Genomic DNA, 20,677 nt, shown 5'->3' on the forward strand with positions numbered 1-20,677 from the left:
CCATATTCTTGGCCATGTCCTTTTTGACACTCAATACCAGAAACTAACTCATCCCCACACTTATCCATGTTTTAAAATATCAAGTCTCCTCTCCCATCACCAAAAGCTTCACTGTGTAACATTTGCACTTGATTCACCTTTCTATTAAGACAGTAACACATAATTTCTTTCAAGCTGTACTATTTAACTGTCACTGAACCACAGAGAACAAAAGCCTAAAATAGTTCTTGTGGCTTCAGTACAGGCTGGGGGATGAAGGGATTGAGGAGCAGGCCTGCAGAGAAGGACTTGGGGGTACTGGTGGATGAAAAGCTGGACATGAGCCAACAATGTGCACTTGCAGCCCAGAAGGCCAACCGTACCCTGAGCTCCATCAAAAGCAGCGTGGCCAGCAGGTCAGGGGAGGTGATTCTGCCCCTCTGCTCCGCTCTGGTGAGACCCCACCTGAAGCGCTGCGTCCAGCTCTGGAGCCCTCAGCAGACAAAGGACATGGACCTGTTGGAGCTGGTCCAGAGAAGGGTCACAAAAATGATACGAGGGCTGGAACACCTCTCCTTTGAGGACAGGCTGAGAGAGATGGGGTTGTTCAGCCTGGAGAAGAGAAGGCTGCAGGGACACCTTATTGTGGCCTTCCAGTACTTAAAGGGGGACTATAGGAAGGATCAGGCAACCTCTTTAGCAAGGCCTGTTGTGACAGGACAAGGGGTAATGGGTTTAAACTAAAGGAGGGTAGATTTAGACTAGATATAAGGACGAAATTTTTTACACTGAGGGTGGTAAAGCACTGGAACAGGTTGCCCAGAGAGGTGGTGGATGCCCCACCCCTAGAAACATTCAAGGTCAGGTTCGTCGGGGCTCTGAGCAACCTGATCTAGTTGAAGCTGTCCCTGCTCACTGCAGGGGGGCTGGACTAGATGACCTCGAAAGGTCCCTTCCAAGCTAAACCATTCTATGATTCTGTGTTAGAAAAGGTAACTATCCAACTTCACCAATGGAGGTGTTCTGAAAGAAACATTTTCAATCCAGAGGGTATTTAGACTGGATTCTAGCTTAAGCAGAGGTCCTAGACTGCTTGGCAACATTATATAAATGGTTAAGCATATCATGAAAAATGTTTAAGTCTTTGTCTTGCAGGATGGTTTGAATTACAAATAAGAAACAGCAGTGAGGACTTAACTTTCTTTACAGAATTAACTGTAGGCTCAGGATTTAGGTGTAAAGCTCATGAGCTGGTCTGTATTTTGTATTTATCTAGTACATTTAAGGTTAAAAAAATCATAACAGATCCAGTAATTAATTTTTGAAGTTTAGACCTACTCCTTACATAAAAAAGGGCTACCTTTCATTAGACATTGGGGGTTTTATCAGGATATTGAGATAGAATTATTAATTTCACATATACCATGAGTTTATCTGTATATATACTTGCACATTTTGATATAATCTGCTTTTTCCAGACAACTGAAGATTGTCCTGAGGTGGATCCATTTTAAACTTACATTTTATTTAAAAAGGCAATCAGTCATGTATTTGTCCAGCAAAGAACAACAGATGTGAATTGGAACAAGAAAAATACCTATTTTTTCAGGTTTAAGCAGTTTGAAGGAAACAGTTGAAGTTCCTTTGCCACCAGACTTTGTAGTGACAATAATGTCTCCCTTGTCGTTTTTAGCCTGTCCAACTCGACACACAATTTTACTGGCAGACATCCATTCAGCAGTTAGCAGACAGTTGTGCCCACAGATTGTTAAACCTGGGAAAAAGAAAAAGAAGAAATACCCTGCTGTGAATAGAAGCACCTTTTGAAATTCTGTAATGCAAATACATTTTTGATGCTTCATATATTTTACATAAATATATGACCTTTCTCTAGTCCCTTACAGCCAACTACAGTAAAAGAGTCAGGAAGACATTTTTCAGATGTTCCCTAGGTGACTTCAGGTCTTTTGTCCTAATGCCACTTCATGAGACATATGCAGTGCTACTTGAAGCGTATTTTAATCTCTTCCACCAGTTCGGACTACGGCAACTTGTACTTCACGTTGTACAGTAGATCTTCTGTCTGTAGAACACTAGAGAACTGCAGTTCAGTATTGTACTTATGTGAAACTTCCATCAAACCTGCATGCAAAAAGTCTTTAATAAGTTCATTCTGTGTGACTTTGCATAGCAAAAAATAAAGAAACTCTGCAAAATATTCACAATGAACAACGTTTCTTCAACCTTTTTTGTTAATAGTACTTTTGTGGACACAGAAGGGGGTTTTGGTCAAAAAGTATTAATTGACAAATATTCTGTCCCGATCTCTTACATACAAAATCCATGATGCAAACTGGGATTCTGCTGAATAAACTGCCCTTGTTATATGAAAGAATAGTCACGTAGCTTTCACCTATTTCCTTTCCTATAGTTTCTCATAACAGAAGTACAAATGACAAACTATGAAAAAAACCCCATATATTTTAACCATGAAGTTCTCTTGTAGGAAAAGACTGTGGCATAATGTTAATATGTCAAGCTTTAGAGTTTGACACATTAAGAACACATCTTAACACTTAAGAGTCAAGGTACATCTTAATGTAAGGTCCAAGGCTTCCTGGGGCTTCGCATCAGATCAGTCTGACCAATCAACCTGATAAATTCTTGTCAGACCAGGACTCTGGATGCTGGAATAGATGGATTGTTTTCTCAGATGTAGAACAATGCCCATATTCCTAATCAGAGTTCTGTTGTCCTGAAGAATTGGCAAGATCCTGATTTCTATAGTATCAATTTGGAGAACCTAATGAAGTTGTTGTTCTTAAATAACACCCTTACCTAGAAGCATTTCCAAAAGGGCACGGCCATACTGGCACATTGGCTGCACTGGAGTATAATTCCCCTGTTGGTTTGGCTTTTGTTTTTAATGTCTAGAAAGCTTTGACCAATTTAAAAAATACTTATGGACAGAAAAGGGTCAGCATGTGGCTCAGTACCAAAGCTTCACACTTACTTTTTCTCATAACTTAAGTCTCTGCCATTACACAGCAGAAAAGTTTGGCAGTTTTCATGGTTGTCAGACATAAAAATGCCTTACTCCCTGCCAAAAACTATTTTGAAAATGAAAATTAGAAAAAAGCAAACCAAAACCAAACCCACACAAAACAGAAAGGCACTGAATCTTATTACAATTGAAGGTGATTTTACTTGAGCAAGGATGGCACATTTGTTTCTTAAAAGATGGGTGAATAAAGGCTGGGGGCACAAAATAGGATGCACACACAAAAAAAAGCCTTTAAAAAAATTGGTTATTGTTTATTCGCAACACTTTAACCATGCCAGCTTTTATTTTTCAGAAGGGAAGAAAAAAAAACCCCATGTTTATGATGCATGGGTTTTAACCTTGGGTTATATTATTACATCTCTCTTGGTTTTATGCTAGCAACTTCTCTGAAGGGAAAAAGATTGCAGTAGGAACTAAGACTAACTGAAAGAATTTGTCTGAACAATTCATAAAGAGTTTTCCACCCTAGAATTTGAAAAGTCCGAATTCATGCTTAAATTAATTGATACTTTAAAATCAATGTCTGAGCTATAGCAATTTAGTAGGGTAAACATTTTAGAACTGTTTTCAAGATCCTTGTATAAATTTTTTTCTACTTATCGGAGCTCTCACGACAGCAAGATCACAAGATCTGATGCATCTGAAACAGAGGGAAAACAGCCTTTGTCTGTATCTTAAAAATGCAAACGAAAGTAAATGTCTATTAACATTCTATATACCACACTAAATATAGCAATGGTACAAAACAATGTCTAAAACAAATAAAGGCATGTTGAGGAGACCTTTTGATAGTACAAAACCAACATTTTTTTCTTCAAAAAGAGAAAACTTCCCTTTAAATAAAACTTCATTTTCATCTGTTGTGTAGTACAAAGATCTTTGAGAACATCATACTGAGGTTCTAGCTTTTATGTGCCTTTCAATAAATAGGCACAATTAATTCTCTTATTGAGACTTTCCAATTTTGGTTAAGCTTATAGAGTGACAATTTTACAGTGCCTACAAAATACAGCTACAAATATCTTAAAAGATAAAGTAAACCCTGAAAGCATAAATGTTGCAGGTATCTCCTGGATTTGGCTTTTTGTACTGTGAGCTAGAGTTACAAATTAAAAGTTTATTTGGTTTCACTGATACAAATAGATTACAAGAAGGCTCTCTTAAATGAAACAAAAAGGCATATTCTTCTATTATGTGATATTCTGTTTATACAGTAAAAACTTTCTTGCTTTTCATTTGACTCTAATGCATCTCAAATAGCAGATTATAAACTTTATAAAACCTTCACTCAAACTTACTTAAATGTCATGCCTACAAAGGCTCGCTTTTGCAAGTATTTCCATTCAAGTCACAGGGAATATTTACATGCTTAATTTAACCATGAAAAGAAATCTTTACATGTCTGGGGCTTTAGTCACTTACTGGAGAAAGCTGAGAATTGAGCTAAGGAAAAAAATAAGACAATCCATTATTTCTATTTTAATTTCATGCTTTGAGGTAAAAATAATTAGCAGCTATGTGTTACGAGAGTTACTCAAAAAAATATGAGAAAAAATATTAGCAGTTAATCAGCTGTAATACTGAGACACAGTTCAGGAGATGTCTTCCTCCCAGGAACCTAGCACTGATCACTTCTGAGTGGAACATACCAACGAACTAATGAGGTTAACAAGCATATCAACCACACAAATACACAGAAATATACTCACCTATAACATCAGTTATTTGATTATTTCTCAATAAAGACTCATTACTGTACCACAATCTTGTCTAGCAGCTCAGGAAAATACTACTTCCCCTTTCAAGAGGCAGCAAACTAAAGTGAAAAGGAAAACTGTAGTAGCTTATGCTTGGCCATAAAGTTCATTGTGGTGGCCAAGAAAGGAATTTGGGAATCTTGGTTTACAGCCATGAAGTGAAATATTGTTTCTAGCAAAGCCAAACAAAATTCCAGTGGACTTCAGAGGAGTCATGCTTCCACAACAGATTAGATAAATTGCCTCTAACATGAATACTGAAATACACGTATGCTTAACTTACAAAAGAAATAAGGGAAATTCCAGTAGTTCTCATTAACTTGGATTTCCAGAAGATTTTACATAGTCCTTCTCAAAAGGTTTAAGAAAATTAAGCAGCTCTAGGATACAATGCTCAAGTGGATAAATAGCTTGTTAAAAGATAGAAACAGGGTTACAGTAAATGATGTGTTTTCACTGAGGAAAATTTCCACAGGGTATGTGCTGGAATCGCTTATGTTCAATATAATAATAAATGACAAGATAAAAGTTTAAAAATATGCTGATTATTTATTCAGACTGTGAAGACAATACAAGCTAGAAAACATGTGGAATAGACCGTATGAGACTGAGTGGATGCACTATAGTGTAGATGCTACAAAACAGCAGCTGAAACTCAGTGAGCAAATATATGATGCACTCAGGCAAAACCTTAAATTCACAGGTGACAGGCTCAAACTGACTAGTAACCCTCAAGCATTAAATCATTGGACTAGAATAGGCAGAACGACAAAATACATTAGCTTGATGCTTCGTAGGAGTTATAAGGAAGAGAGAATCCTATGGAAGAAACGCAAAGCAAAATTGAGAGTAACAGTATTATGCCACAGTGCATTCACACCCTGAACACTGCATGTAACCAAGCTGTTGTTCACCCATCATTGGTAGCAAAACCAAAAGACATTCATTGAAGAGCAACAAGAAGGATCAAAGATATATACAGAAAATTTAAATATGCTAGGACTTTTCAGCCTGGAAAAGAGGCAACAGAGCAGTGATGATCAAGGTCTGTATGGTCAGGAGAAACAGAAGAAACTGCTTATTCCCTCTTTCAACACAAGATATATGATGATTCAAATGAAGTTACCATGTTAAAATCAAAACAGCAAAGGAAATGGTTTCTCTCATAATTTGTGGCTAAATCATTGGACCTTGACTTTTACACTAATTCATGGAACAACAATGCTGAGGGACTTTCTCAATACATGGAAAACATTTCTGACAAGAAAGTCTCCATGCTGAAATTCTCAATGCCTGGAAAAGTGACAAAGGAGCATCTTATTACATCTACCCTCTTCTAGTGCACTCCAATAGGCATTCACTTTTCACTAGTGTTCAGCACAGGATGTTGAGTCAGGCTAAAGGTTCATCTAGCAAAGTATAGTCATTCCCATCAGTTATACATCGGGAAGCATCCCTGAATTTGTGGGTTCAAGTGCATATTTGTGAAAAGGGCATCTCATACCATGCAACATCAATTTTACCATGCAAAAAAAAATTATCTCTAATCATATCCTAAATGTGACATTCTACAATCTCAAAATAAGTTTGGTTTTTTTTGTTGTTAGGTGGGGTTTTTTGTTTGTTTGGTTGGTTTTTTGGTTTTTTTTTTTTTCAACTTACCTATGAGGTCCGTGGGCCCCGTCCCCAGATTTTCTCCTCTAATTGTCACTTTTGTCCATGAGATGCCTTCATTGGGAGATATGCCAGTTACAAGTGGGGGCTGCCGCGCTCGAGACATGATGTCTATTCAGTTACTGAAAACTGAGTTGCTTATATCTGTTCGACAAGAAACATTTAAAAACAATAATTATATTATGTTACAATTATTAAAAACCTTTCAATCTGTTTTTCTAAAACAATAAGGAAAACATGAATGTAAATACGGAACACCAAAGTCTTTTTTGCCACATTGTCATAAAACGATTAAGAATATCTACACCTTCTTTGCACTTCCTTTTTTTTTTTAAGTATCACTCAACTGTAAAGAAAAAGTATATTCAGAAAAATAGACCCTCAAAATGCTTAATGAAACTATACACACACACTCTAAATCACTTATGTCAGAATTCAAATAAGCCTGTTCAATCCTCTATTAGAAAGCTATTATTGTATTCCTTAGAAAGTTTAGAATTGCTAAGCTAAGTAATAGACTACAATTACATATTCAGATTACTTCCCCATCAAAAGTAGACTTATTGGCACAGACAGTCCCATGGGGAGAAGCCTCCAGCGCTTCATATAAATAAGCATCAACACTTAGATAAACTGAGAAAATTAAAACATTACTTAGAGGCACTACACTAGCAGAGAACATCAACAAAACAAATAATATCCCAACAGATCAACAAAAACATACATTACTGAAGAGCATTTCCAGAAGAGTATTCCTTTGCACCTGAAGTTAGGAGCCAACTCAAACCAGTTTAATTAGCTCTGTAATAGAAACACCAGTATGGTATGGCCTACATTTAGTTTACTATGCAACTGATCACAAATTCCTATAGGCTTTTTAGCCGTTTCCTTTGTGCAGCTCTGCAGCTATAAGAAACAGATGAGTATAATCTGAAACATGTTAGCTCCCACCAGCTTCTCCACATTTACACCACTTATTAAACATAGACCTGCCCATAGGTACAGGTCTTACAGAAGTCAGATAGGCAAAAAAAAAAATGTTTCTTTAAATGACTTCCACGTTAATTTTGCATCACTTATTCTACTTCATGACTCCCGAATTCTTCTACTAAGACACAACTTCCTTAGAATTCCTAGTAAAAAAGCTTCATTTGTTATTCTGGAACTTCATAAAGTTATCTATGAACAGCTTCTAATAGGAATTCATCTGCATTGGAAAGGTAACAACCAAATATAACCCACAGGAACAATGTTTTTATTTCTAACACAATCCAGGAATTATGAAACAGGTCACTTTTCAGAAGCCTTAGGTACACATATAGAACACTTTAGTGTACACAATTTTAAAAGTTCAGGTTGGTAAAAAGATGTGTGGAATATAAGCCAAGCTTCATAAGGCTTCTCTTACCTATTTTTCATTATGATCAAGGTGTATTTTCTATTTATACTTGCAAATAGTCAAGTCTGTGAAACCCAGAATGCTTGTAACTCATCCCTAACAATAAATTGGAGTAAAGTTGTCGTTTCCAAGCACCTGCAGTTAGGAAATACCAGAATTAAGTCAGCTATCTTTGTTTCAGCTGCTTCTGCATATACAAAATACCTTCATTATACCATTGTACACCATGCTTCTCTACACAACATCCCTAACTTCTTCAGTGTTACTAGACAGATCCACCATGAGGATCAATTAAGCATATGGATGTTCTTGTAAGTCTGTATGTAAGATATTGGAACCTTTTACATGAACCCAACATGAGGCTAGAGAACTGAGTAGTTGACAGATGCAGTCTATAACCTTGTGGGTAGAACAGCACTGAAGGGAAGGAGGACTGTATCAGCAAATTACAAAGAAGTCAGCTAACAGTCATCTCCACCTACAAAGAGAAGGTTGTACTCTGGCAGGCAGAGTCCCCTCCCTCCTGCCCTATTCCTATTTCTTTCCAAGCACTGTTTTTCCCCTCACACAGGGACAGACAGTCTCTGCCTCACTTCAAAGCTGAGGCCAGGTCCTAGAGTCTTGTCTTGCAGCTGAACTATCTCCTGCCCCTGACCTGACCATTTTCCCTCTGACTTCTTATCCCTAAGTGCAAGACCAGAGGGAGAGAGCTGTTAATACCCCAATTCTCCTTTCAAATCCTGACAGCATGGAAAGTCCTCTCCCTTACCTCCCATTCCTTACCCTGAGCCTTCCTGTCCAGATAGCCCACCTGCACTATTGACCCACTTCCTCACCACAGGTAAAGATGACAGACCCAGTCTTCTGTCAAGATCCCTAGTCCTGGAGTCAAAGTCTTGCCCAGCTCTTCTCTCATCTGTGCTGTATTCAAAGCTGCATTAACACAGCATCACCTGACAAAACGATGAGCAGCACAATAGAAATAAGCTTCTCAAGTTCTGACTGCTAAATCTAATACTACTTGGAGCAAACAGAATCTGAAAATGCAGGGACAGTCTTGTTTATTCCTATACAATTACACGTATATGCACAGAAGTCCAGAACTTTCAGAACTCGAAGTTTCCTCCGGATTCCTATGCAAAGAGGATGTTAGAGAAGAATCAGGTGCCTCAGTTTACCTGGAGCAAGGAGGACAAACTGCTTCTATTCCTCATGATCTTATCTACATAGTCTTTGCGGCTTTTCTCACAGATCCTCAGCAGAGCTCAAAGATACACAACAGCGGGGTTATGTCCCTACATACACACCTACTCACCTTCGGCAGGAAGCAGCACATGTCTAGATACCAGTAAGACAACATAAAACACCTCTTTTACTTCAGAGCATTTTTAAAAAAGATTTATACAGAATGTTAACTAGTAACATAAATGTAAAAAAGCCATCTTCAGGAACTCAGTAATATGGAGAGGAAGAAATTTGAGGAAAACAAGTAAAATAGAAATTGCTTTGGTATTACTGAGTTGATTTTCTCCTTCCCCCAACCCCAATGTTATGGTTGCCTTGAATTGCAGCCATTGTTTGTTACAAAATACCTAGGCACACAGGTAATTGGTTTGAATCAATACCAAAACTCAAAAGTAATACTATGACATATTCTTCTGGATTTCAGAAATTGGCACTAGATCTCCCTTCATGATGAGATGAATAAATGTAATAAAAATGCTGAGCCTCCTGAGGTCTAATATTTCTTCTAAAGTATTTCCATACTTACTGCAGAATTGCTTTAAAATACCTCACTGAAATGAGAGGACCACTGTAAATCTCAACACATTACAAAAGTACTACAGCACCAAGACACTCTTATTATTATTATTTTTAAGGAGCAATTGGTTTCATTGGTTTCATTTATTTCAAAATGAGTAAGCGAAGGAACTCTATGGAATCTGTCCTTACTACAAATATCAAACACATGCTTGGGAGCCTTCAATTCATTTATAATATTTCCTCTCCTCCTTCTTATGACAAACATGTCAATTGGTAAAATGACTTACCTGCTTATTGGGAAGCCTAGCCAGTATACTACTGTGGCCCAAAAGCAAGTTTCCAATTATTTTTTTTTTAATCTTTAAGGCAAAGCAGAAAAAATTACTTTTTTTCATTTAATGAAAAGATACAACAATATAATTAAGAGCTTTTGTTGCAACTCTATATGTTGCCCTAAAAGGAAGTTCTATTCTTTATAAATATGTATTATGTATATAATAATAATAATAAAAAAGCAGCCTTCTTAGTGAAAGAATGGTTCTTACACACACTAGGGGCAACAGTATAGACAATTTTCTATACAAGACATTTCCTCTGAGGAGCCAGGCTCAGTGAAGAAGTGTTAAAAAGACTATTTTTTTGCAACGGACAATATTCTTCTACACTAACAGAGGTCTCATTCCCTCTTTACTCACCCCCACCCCTTCTCTTAATTTCCTCAAAATATCTCCCCAACAGTTTAACATGGATGACATCTGTTTGACTGCTCTCATGATCTTGCCCATATTATTCTGTTATTTTGTCACAATTGTTATGAAAGTGCAAGGAGTTAGACAGCCTCTGCAAAGACCACCTACTACAAAGCCATGTTGAAAAATGCCTTTCATAAGCATCATCTTTGTCCATACATGAGCTTCTCAAATAAACTGTCCTCTCACGAAGGCCCGATTAAAAAAAAAAAAAATGCAGACAATTCTGAGAATTACAAGCTTGCTAAAGAGGAGACATCTTCACTCTTTATCCTAAGAAAAGCCACTTTAAAAACAAATAACGAAGAAATGAAATATGGCCCAACATAAGAGAAAATAGAAGTAGGGTTGCTTTTTTGGCTTTTGTAAACCTTTGTTTAAAATGAGGATTCTTAAATAGGTTTCCCCATTCGACTGTCAATGGTGAGCAGAGAAGAAACACAAAGTAAAATGCCATAGCTACCATATCTGTTCTGTAAAGCGGAGTACTGCTTACCCATCTGGAAGAAGTACCAGAATATGAAATAAGTGAACGACAGAAGTTCAGGATTTAAGGATAATAAGTTGGCTGGTAAATTCAAATTCCAAAGGAAAACTACTAACCACATGAAGGCACAGAACTTTGGAAGACAAGTACCAATCAGATGCCACCTTATAAATTTCACCAGAGGTAAAATTAGAAGTCAGAAACTCCTTTTTAAAACATTTCAATTGCTAAAATAGGATAGGAAGTTGGTTCCAGCAACTTAAAATTCAGTTAAGTTGAAGTTTTCAGCGGTACTTTGTCACAGACGCTGAACTTAAAAGACTCTCTTGGAGGAAGACAGACTCAAGGTCAATGCAAGTGCCATAGTCATCTAGCAAAGGGAATCTCAGCTGTCAAGAAAGGAGGAAAGAAGAAGCCTATTTCTTATCTCTGAGAAAGTCTAAGCTAGAAGACTTGCATGCAAGTCTTCAGGTATCACGTATTTATTTGTTCTCACTCATATATATGTGACAGAATACAACTTTTAAAATTTTGAGGCAGGAACAGCACCAATGACCGAAGCATCGCCCATGTTCAAATCATAGTATGCTTCAATGATGTTGTTTATTTTAAAAAAAATAAAAAAAACCAACCCGAAACTAGTAGGTGAGGTACTCTCATCACACTAACATCACAGCATTAAATGACTTCCAAATGAACAGATTTATGAAACGCCCTTTTTTAAACAAGCAATAAATACTCAGATTCCCAAACCTAGGTGATGGCCTTTTCACCTTAAACTACACAAACTTGTACTTCTACTACATAAATCTAATAATTTGTTTTCACTAGAAAACCCAAGAAGTCCCCTGAGTACAACACACTATCATGAGAGTCAGTGAAGGGACACGGCAAATGACCCCAAGAAGGACGACAAAGCAAAAAACTTCCTACACGTTTGTACTCAAAACCATTACAAAATGATGAAACACGCTATTGCAACCTTTTCTGTGCTTTATCTTCCCAACAATACAAATTCAGACAGACAATCTACATAAACCAAGATTTAAAAGCACCCAAAAAGCAGCACTGTGAAAGTAACTGACATTTATTAACCCCTCTGGAGATCTTCAGTGCCCTTGAATTTCCAGAGCCTTCAACACTGCATTAATAATACAAAGTCCATTCCTGCAAGCCTGCCAGAAAAGACTGGGAAGTGAATAAGCTAAACAATGCTGAAATTCCAAGTGATATTAAGAATCTATGCATGTTTATTTAAATAATAAAAGAAGACTTGTCAATTTAAACAAGAAGCGCTCACGAATCTTATATTTAGGGGGGAAAAAACTCTTCAAAACACTACTAAGCTACTTATAATGAAAAGATGAACAAACATATAAAAGGGGATAATTTCACCATCACACAGAAAAAACAAAGCCTCATTTGTCCTGCCCTGTCATATCCAGCATGTTGATTCAAGCCAATATTAACAGCGACAAACATGTTAATCTACAGGACAACATTACATGCCAAAATCAGTTTCAGTTTGGGAAGATGTGCAAATTTTGCGATGGAGAGGACAAATGATGAAAAGATTTGGAGTATTAAACAACATAATACCACACCCTTCTCTGTTTCAAAGGACCCCTGAATATTCCGATCAGTTATGAAGGGCGTACTAGAGATTTTAGTTTTAGGGTAACCAAGGAATAAGCGCAGCAGTTTTGCTTTCACAATAGCCATACTCGCATACTTCATCAGTATCTCAGAGGTGCTGCTTTCCTTAACCCAGTAAGGTACATCTTCATAGCTATATATCTTGACAGAATGGAAGCAAAATAATCACAGCATTCAGCGACGCCATTAACATTTCTGAGTCACAAGGGATTAAAAGGCTGGACCCGAGGCAGATGCTGCGAGAGCCCTCAGCAGAAGAGTTCAGCACCCGCTGCAGCCTGGCCTGCAGCTGCGAGGGATTGACACTGCTAACTGTGGAACCCAGCTCAGGAGAAACTCCGGGCACAGTTCCGGCATCCGAAATAAATTAAAGTAAACAGTATTGCTCTCTCTCATCCACCCTGTTAGCAGCCTCTCGGTTGAGCTGGAGACCACACACCCAGACCACACAGCACCAGCTGAACTCACTCGCACGCAACATCTAGAAGCTGTCACTCTGCTGAGGTATGAGGAGGAAAAAGGGGGGCAGGAGTGCGAGAGAGAGTGTGTGTGTGTGTGTTTAGAAACGCTGCTTGCTCTCTCCTCCTATCATTACAGCTGGTTATGTTTTCTGTGGTTGGGAAGGAGGGGAAGAAGGGAGGGATAAAAAAAGGCCTATAAACCTCACTAAAAAAAACACACTTGTCTTGGCCTTTTGTAGTAATGATTTGCACTCCTCCTGTACTAGTTTAGTAGCTGATGAAGGGCTAACAAAGCATCCATTTAACATCAATTAACCTTCTATCTATCACACACACAAAAAGTCTGGACTAGTATGAACTATTTCCTTGTACATATTCAATGACAGCATCTTATCAGTTATGATGGACTGCATATCTATATATTGATGTATTTTATAGATCACAAGTTTTGATATGTTATTTATTTGGGGAGAGATTCCCCACAAAGAACAATTAACTGCACAAATGCCATTATAACATCAAAACATTGATTTTTTCCACAAACATTCTGTTGTAAAATGAAGCCTTGTTCATTAGTACCTTACAGCATAAACAACCTGAAGGAAATTAATGAGCCTACACATAACACTTAGTTTGTGAGCCATCAGCAAGAAGTAAAAATAGCAGACCTCTAAAAATAGATTAAAAAGAACATTAATCTACAATACAGATGAAAAGAGACTTTTAAAATGGGAAGCGGGGGGGGGGAATTCTTTGTTTCTTTTAGTTCAGAAAATCATTTCATCTGCCAATTATATCACCTGTTCAAACAGAAGAAGCTGAATAAAACATTTGCAGAATTTAAAAACCTATTTTAGTCAGTCTACTTTAAAAATAAAGTTTCCCTTCCCTCCACTCTGCTACTACAAATACACATATCTCCTCTATCAAACTCATCAACACACAAATTTAATTTAATCCACATACACAGCCTCAACAGCCGAGAAGCACAGTCACATTATCACCTCAGCTAAAAAAAAAAAAAAAGATCTATTTTCCTAAGTGACAATGACAATCTCCAAGTGCTACTATTAAACAAAAGCATTGATAGGTAATAATTCAAATGTCAATATTACCTCTATAAACTTGGATTAGGACATTTTAGTCAGGTAAAACCTTAAGAAAAAAATTCCTAAAAATATTTCACCTTATCAAATAAATTTTCAAAAAAGTTAGCTTTAAAGTTCCATAACTTCACACTGAAAATAAATTATTCCCCCAATTTATTAATCAGGTCTACATGCTTGTTTATACCCATTCTTCAATGAACACTTTTGTGAGTATATTCAATGTTACAGCACCTAGTCATCACCAACCTCAAATCAAGTCAATCTAAGCTTTTCTGAAGGTCTGTTCTGGTCGTACTGAATTTGCTAGAAAAGGTTGATAGCATAGAAGAAAATGTAATTCAAGAAAGACTGAACACAGATGTTTCTCCCCAAAATTTCCGCTATTTTCATTATAAATTGCATTACAACTCCCCAGAAATTAAGTCATCTATTTGGTTAAAAGCTTCTGTATTTATTATGTGACACACCACTATAATCTAGCAACATTGTGAAGAAAAGCCTTAAACATCTATATATAAACATATATATAGCAAAAAGTCAACTCAGCTTTATACAAGACCATATCACAGATGGCCATAAATCTCCCATTAATTTCTAAATTCTCACAAAGCACATGCTTTCCTACATCTGCTTCTACCTCCAACATCCAGTAAAAGTTTGCTTCGTCTACAAGTCATTCCCTACAGTCCCCCAGTTAAACCATTCATCCCCCTTTTGTTCTAAAGTTATTCACAATTTTCTGTGCATACTTCAGTTATTAGGAAAATGGTAAAGAATCTTAATACCCTCATCATTCCTCTATGTTATGTTACTCACAGGCAGAAATTTGAAAACAATACTTCAAGCATCAAAAACTTTCAAATGTTTATGCAAATGCATTCAGAAAGATCCAGAAGTTCAGAAAAATAAACTAAATAAATCCCAATGGGATGGGATTTATTTTTTTTTCTAGAGAAAAGAAACAAGACACCACAGATTTCTTCTAAGCCCTGTAACTATACACAATATTCCTTATAAAAACACTATATAACCACTGTAATTACACAATTCACATGGTTGAAGTTTTAACTTGGGTGCTTGTAGGTAGGACTGCAACACTAAATTTAACATTTGCTGTGTGACTTTTTTGGCAGTCCCCTTTGCTTCAAAAATATTTAAAGGATGATACATGTACATGCGTTACTGAGATTCCTGTATTTTTCATGCTCTCCCCCAAACACCTCTTCTTGGACCCTGCTCAGGGAAGTACTCAAGCCATGCTCTATAGAACCTTTCCCTATTCATATGGTCAAACACATGCTCAAGTATTTCACTGTCTCAGAGCCTGCACGCACAGGTATTTTTCTGACATATTTCAGCCTGCTCTGCCTTACATACTCTCAGTCCTCCTTTCCACTCATCCACCTAAAATCCCCCTCCTGTATGGAATTATCACACTTTCAAAGTAGTGAAGTTGCCTTGTGAGAAACAGAAGTTCCCCTGCCTTCTACACTGATGGAAAAGAAATAACAGAAAAACCCATCAGCTACATACATAGCTCCATAACTCTTTGCCAAAAATCCAACGTTCAGTTTTCCTGCAAGAAGCAAGGTACACATGTTAAAACCACACTGAGATTCAAAGTGTCACAAGACTCACAGAATTCTTACACAGAAAATTTCAAGTAATTGGTTTTTAAATTGAGACATTTCTGGATTATAAAAAAAAAATCAGTTTAGTTTGTCCTCAGTAAAAAAGTGGGCATCTAAAAAGGAACTTCCGCTCAGCATTGTAGGCATTGTAAAGCCTACAGGCTTTTTGATGAACTTCCCAATACAGGGTATGTTGTTTATGGGTTATCCATGAAGTGAAATTTAACAAAAATTATCTAAATATACCTAAAAATCACTGATTTGTATTGTAATCTGATCCACTGACACTTAGACACTGCCAGAACCTCCACTGGCTTCTGCACAATATAGCCTAAGGTCTGCCTTAGAGAATTAAACTGAAAACTGGGTATCAGTAGTTCCCTTAAGGTCAAGAGAAAGCCAGACCCATTAAGGGCTTGGTGCCTCAGAAATTTTGTTTTCTGTAACAACCAAAAAAACCCCCAACCCAAACAAGAAAAACCACTACCCCCAAACAAAACTAGAAAGGAAACACGAGCTTTCACACCCATCACTGAGTGCCACCACAGTATTTTCTACTGAAAATGCTGAACATACTGTCTGCAGATGAATTAACAACTTCAGTTGTCAAAAAAGGCTACACATACAAATCTGCTTTTGAAGAAAAAGCTCTAAATACTTCCAAAAGAATATAAAAGGTAAAACTACAAACAAATCTTCCATAGTAGGGAGATGATACGCTTGACTTAGTGTTGTTTAAAATATTAAATACTTAGCTTACCTTTCCTTATGCAAAGCACATAACATACCAATCACACAATTAATCCTCATTTTCAAGCATTTCTCTCGTTACACAGTTTCTAGGAAAACTGCTTCAGTTTTCCTTCCCTGGCCCCCACCCCCCCGGCCCCAGCAGATCACAAAAATGAGTTCTCCCTCCTGTCCTTCCTTCCTCCTCCAACTCTTGACATTGGGAGAACAATCCAACTGCTTTTTTCTAGAAAATAATTTGCAGATTAAGGTACAAAAATTTTAATATGCTTTATTTTTAAATGAATACTTTGCAAGCTGTAAACACAGACCTTTGCTTTCATGTTCAGTGCAAAGGATGAAACATCAGTCTGACGTGACTGCGCTATGCATGTGCTGTCTAATCATCCCTCATCCTACAAGCACCTTTACAAACATGATTTCCCCCATTACCAAGCACCGTATTTCTCCCCTGGGAAAAGTAATTTGAAAGACAATGTTGTGCAGCACAGACGTAGAGAATGTAGGTGGTCGAAGACAGAAGGTCAAAGTTAAGCTGAAGAGCTAACGTCTGACTTCTGCTAAAAGATATTTAATATCTTCTGAATTTCGGAGCCCATCTCCGGTGAAAATGAGAGGCAGAGAGGGAGTGAACATTTGGATTATTTGGAGGCTAGGCAGGTGCAGAGCCCCAGTGTTTGCGTGGCTGTGAAAGGGCTGCCAAGGCTTGGAGAGGACTAGCAATAGCTTTTAGTGCTGGCACTTTACCTGGTTTTGGATTTTGAACCTTCAGCATACTTTTAAGTACAGCAGCAGATTCCACTCTTACTGGTAAGCTCACACAGAAAATAAATTCACTGTAACATGCACAGTCTTCTGAGTATTACTTTCCAGTCCTTCATGGTAAAATGAAGTACCACTGATTTCTCATGTGGAAAAGTTTCCTGTGCCTGTTCGCAGAATTAAGTAGCTACATACAGCCATTCAAAATCCACTCAGGTAGTGTCTGCCTGTGCTTCACAGGCTGTTTTGTCCTGGGGTACAAAACTGTAGATTATTTCACAGATACCTTTCAATAGCTGTCAGAATCCATGTTTTTAAGAATACCTTTTATATTCAGCCTTCTGTCACCATCCCATTAAGATATTATTTTTAAAGCATATAAAAATGGACTGTATCAGTGGATACAGTTTATTTTTAACAGGACCTTAGGAAAATAATTGGTGGATTACATATTTCAACACCTTTATTGTCCGTTTTTTGCCTTAAATGGTCTCATCGGCCAGCAAAAATCTCTGCTCATATTCACGAGAAACCCTACAACTAAAAAGAATAAGATCTGAATACTATAGAGTCAAAAATACTTAGTGAACAGTACCTTTTGTATTGAAGATGAAACAGTTTCTCCACACAACAATATCCACTGCTCAAAGGGCAAGGTGTTAAACATTTTATTTAAAATCCTTATTGTTATTTTTTTCAGTTCACGGCTTAGAACTTTAAAAGGTTTTCAAATGAATTCTAAAAATGCCTAATAACTTAGACTGCTATTCAGTACCGGTACCTGATAAAGCAATTTACAGCATTAAAAAAACCAAACCTATCAAGTCTGTAAATATACTGTAATTTATTGAATAAAGGCCATGGAAACACAAGACAACTATACACTGTTTAAAAAAAATAAAAACAGCACAAATCTGATTGGTAACATGCTTTTAATTAAACAGCTTCACCTCCGACACACTCTAAAACCAGTTAGATTTTCCATACAGAAGAAACCCTTACCATTACAATGTAAAACAATGGTATTTTCACCGAGATAAGTCATACCGCTACAATGAAAATCATTGCATCCTGTTTTAAATTATGTTTAAGACAACAGAAATCCCATCTAAGTAAAAACATTGTTGTCCAAGGGTGGGCATAAATCACAAAAACTGTAAACTAAGGGCAGGACATGCCTTTTGCTCCTTGTTGCTGGATTAGTGCAAGCTGTGATAGGTACTACACAAACAGGGAACCAAGACTTCTAGAACTTTTCTTCTTCAGGTGAGCAAAAAGTAGAGCAAGAAAACAGACCTGTTCTCCTATGCCACAAGTTTTGTTAATTTCCAGTTTACATTAAAAAAGCAAGCTAATAGACATTCTTTAACTGTTCTGACAATGTTATCAAAAGCAAAAACAAAACCAAGCTTATAGTAATGAAATGCACACAAATCACTAAAGGAGAAGAGAGGCTGTTTACTTATTTTAAGAATGATCAGAAAGCCTGGGAAGTTGAAGTGAGATTACGATTTTAAACTAAACTTTAAAGAATGAATATTTGTAGGTTAGATTTAATCTGATGTTCTGTCAGAACTAAGACGGCTTTCAATTCAAAGCTTTTGAGTGCATGGCTAGAAGCTGTTAATCCCCAATGAGCAAGAAAACTGCAGGAAATCAAAAAAAGCAGAGAAAAAAATGAGAAGGAAAAGCTGACAGTGTAGAAGGAACATCATTTTGAAAACCAGTAAAACTGGACAGAATGGGAAACTCCTCTTGGAAACAGGATCATCCCTACTCTTGGACATCTGTTCCCCTCGATACGAGATCCTTTTCAGGTTCCTAACTGAAAAGGCAAGGAGGAAAGACATTTGGTCACCCAGCTCTGGGACCCTTAGGACTGCAGTTCAGTCAAAGTGAGGGAGAAATTTGGAACTGGGCAGCAAGTTAAAAAACAAACAAACCAACCAACCAACCAAAAAGCAAACAACAAAAATGTAAGTCACAGAGAAAGTGTAACACTTCCAGTTAGATATCAATAAAAGCAATGATCTCTCAACCAGTGTACATTAATTTGCTCCACGTTCCTTACTACGGTACTTTCTTACTGTACTTACTGAAGTACACGCTCATTATGGGGAGTTATTTGACACTTAACAGTACCACTGAATACGAAGTTAAAAAAAAATAATTAGACCTGCAAGAAACCAGCTCTTCAGAGGCCAGACCCCGCCCCTCCCCTGCTTATTTCCTCTACTCCCCACCCAGCACACACCCCCACGCAAACACTTCATCGAGCTGCACGATTTAAGACTGCTCTAGACCAGCCCCCTTTGATGGTGCAACCAAGCGGGCCCGGGAGCTCTCCAGACCTTGCTGCCAGCAACGAGAAGCAAAAGCAGAAGCCGCTGCGGTGCTGCCCTGCCGGCTGGCTGGCTTTCACGGCCAGCCCCACCGGTCCCGAGAAGGGCTCCCTCACAAGCGCACCCCCTCATACCCACCCGCCCGCCTGGGGGACACTGCCCGCCCCCGCCGAGGGGCTCTAGGCCGCGGGGACCCCACCCCGGCCCGCCCTGCCGGCGGTACCCCGTCCCCTGCCAGGGGCTGGGGGAAGGAGGGGAAGGGAGCCGCCGCAGCCGGGAAGTCACCACCGCCTCCCCTCGCCCTCTCCTCGGAGACCACCGACACCCACCCCAACGCCTGGTAACGACAGTTCCGTCCCCGCTCCCCGGGGCAGGGGCGGGGCCTGGGAGGCGACACACGACCCCGCCCAGCGGGCCAGAGCCTCGACACACCACACCACACCACCCCCACCCCCACCCCCACCCTACCCCACCCCACCCCCCCCCCCGCAGGCAGGGGGACGGCCTCCGCCCCGGAGAGGGGGGGAAGAAGCCGGAGCTGCCCCGCTGAGAACCGGCTCCGCAGAGCCCGGCGGAGGAAGGAGCGGGGCGGGAGGCCAGAGACTGTCACTCACCGGCCGCCGCCGCGTTCGTATCCGGCACCGGGGGCAGCTCCGCTCCCAGCAGCTCCTCCGCGTCCGGCGGGCACAGGCGCCTCCAGACGCTGACCGAGGAAATCGATGGAGCGCGGAGTGATCGAGGGCGGGGGGGAGCCGCTATCAGCGGCCGCCGAGCTCCGCCCCCTTAAAGGGGCCGCGCCTCGCGCGCGCGCTCTCCCTCCCGCCATCTCACCCTTGGGCGGGGGTGATAAAGGCGTCGAGAGCGCCGGCAGTTGCTGCCCTCATGGAAGAGGAGGAGGGGAAAAATAAAATAATAATAACAATGGTGACAACAACAACAACAATAATAGACAACCAAACCACCCCCGAGAGCCATGTCAAGGTGCCAGCGGGCAGAAAACTCATACAGCGGCAGCGTGGGGACCCCAGTGCTGTGGTGTGAGGGTAGGGCCCAGGGGTCCTTCCTGCTGTGGCTGGAAGGAGGAAGGGCGATG

The 20,677-nt window shown here is 39.1% G+C and overlaps 1 protein-coding gene across 1 annotated transcript in view; it reads right to left on the reverse strand.

Annotated features, from left to right (window-relative positions):
• EXOC2 (exocyst complex component 2) overlaps positions 1-20,310 on the reverse strand; it is a 134,867-nt gene extending 114,557 nt beyond the window's left edge. Inside the window, exons 1-3 of the mRNA XM_075084156.1 lie at positions 20,199-20,310; positions 6,463-6,618; positions 1,577-1,753 (exon numbers count right to left, since the gene is read on the reverse strand). Coding sequence (XP_074940257.1) covers positions 1,577-1,753; positions 6,463-6,580 — 295 coding nt within the window. The 5' untranslated portion in view covers positions 6,581-6,618; positions 20,199-20,310. The remainder of the gene's footprint in view (positions 1-1,576; positions 1,754-6,462; positions 6,619-20,198) is intronic.
• Between the last annotated feature and the right edge of the window lie 367 nt (positions 20,311-20,677).

The sequence above is a fragment of the Phalacrocorax aristotelis genome, chromosome 2, assembly GCF_949628215.1.
Source record: "Phalacrocorax aristotelis chromosome 2, bGulAri2.1, whole genome shotgun sequence".
In the NCBI taxonomy this organism is placed as follows: Eukaryota; Metazoa; Chordata; class Aves; order Suliformes; family Phalacrocoracidae; genus Phalacrocorax; species Phalacrocorax aristotelis.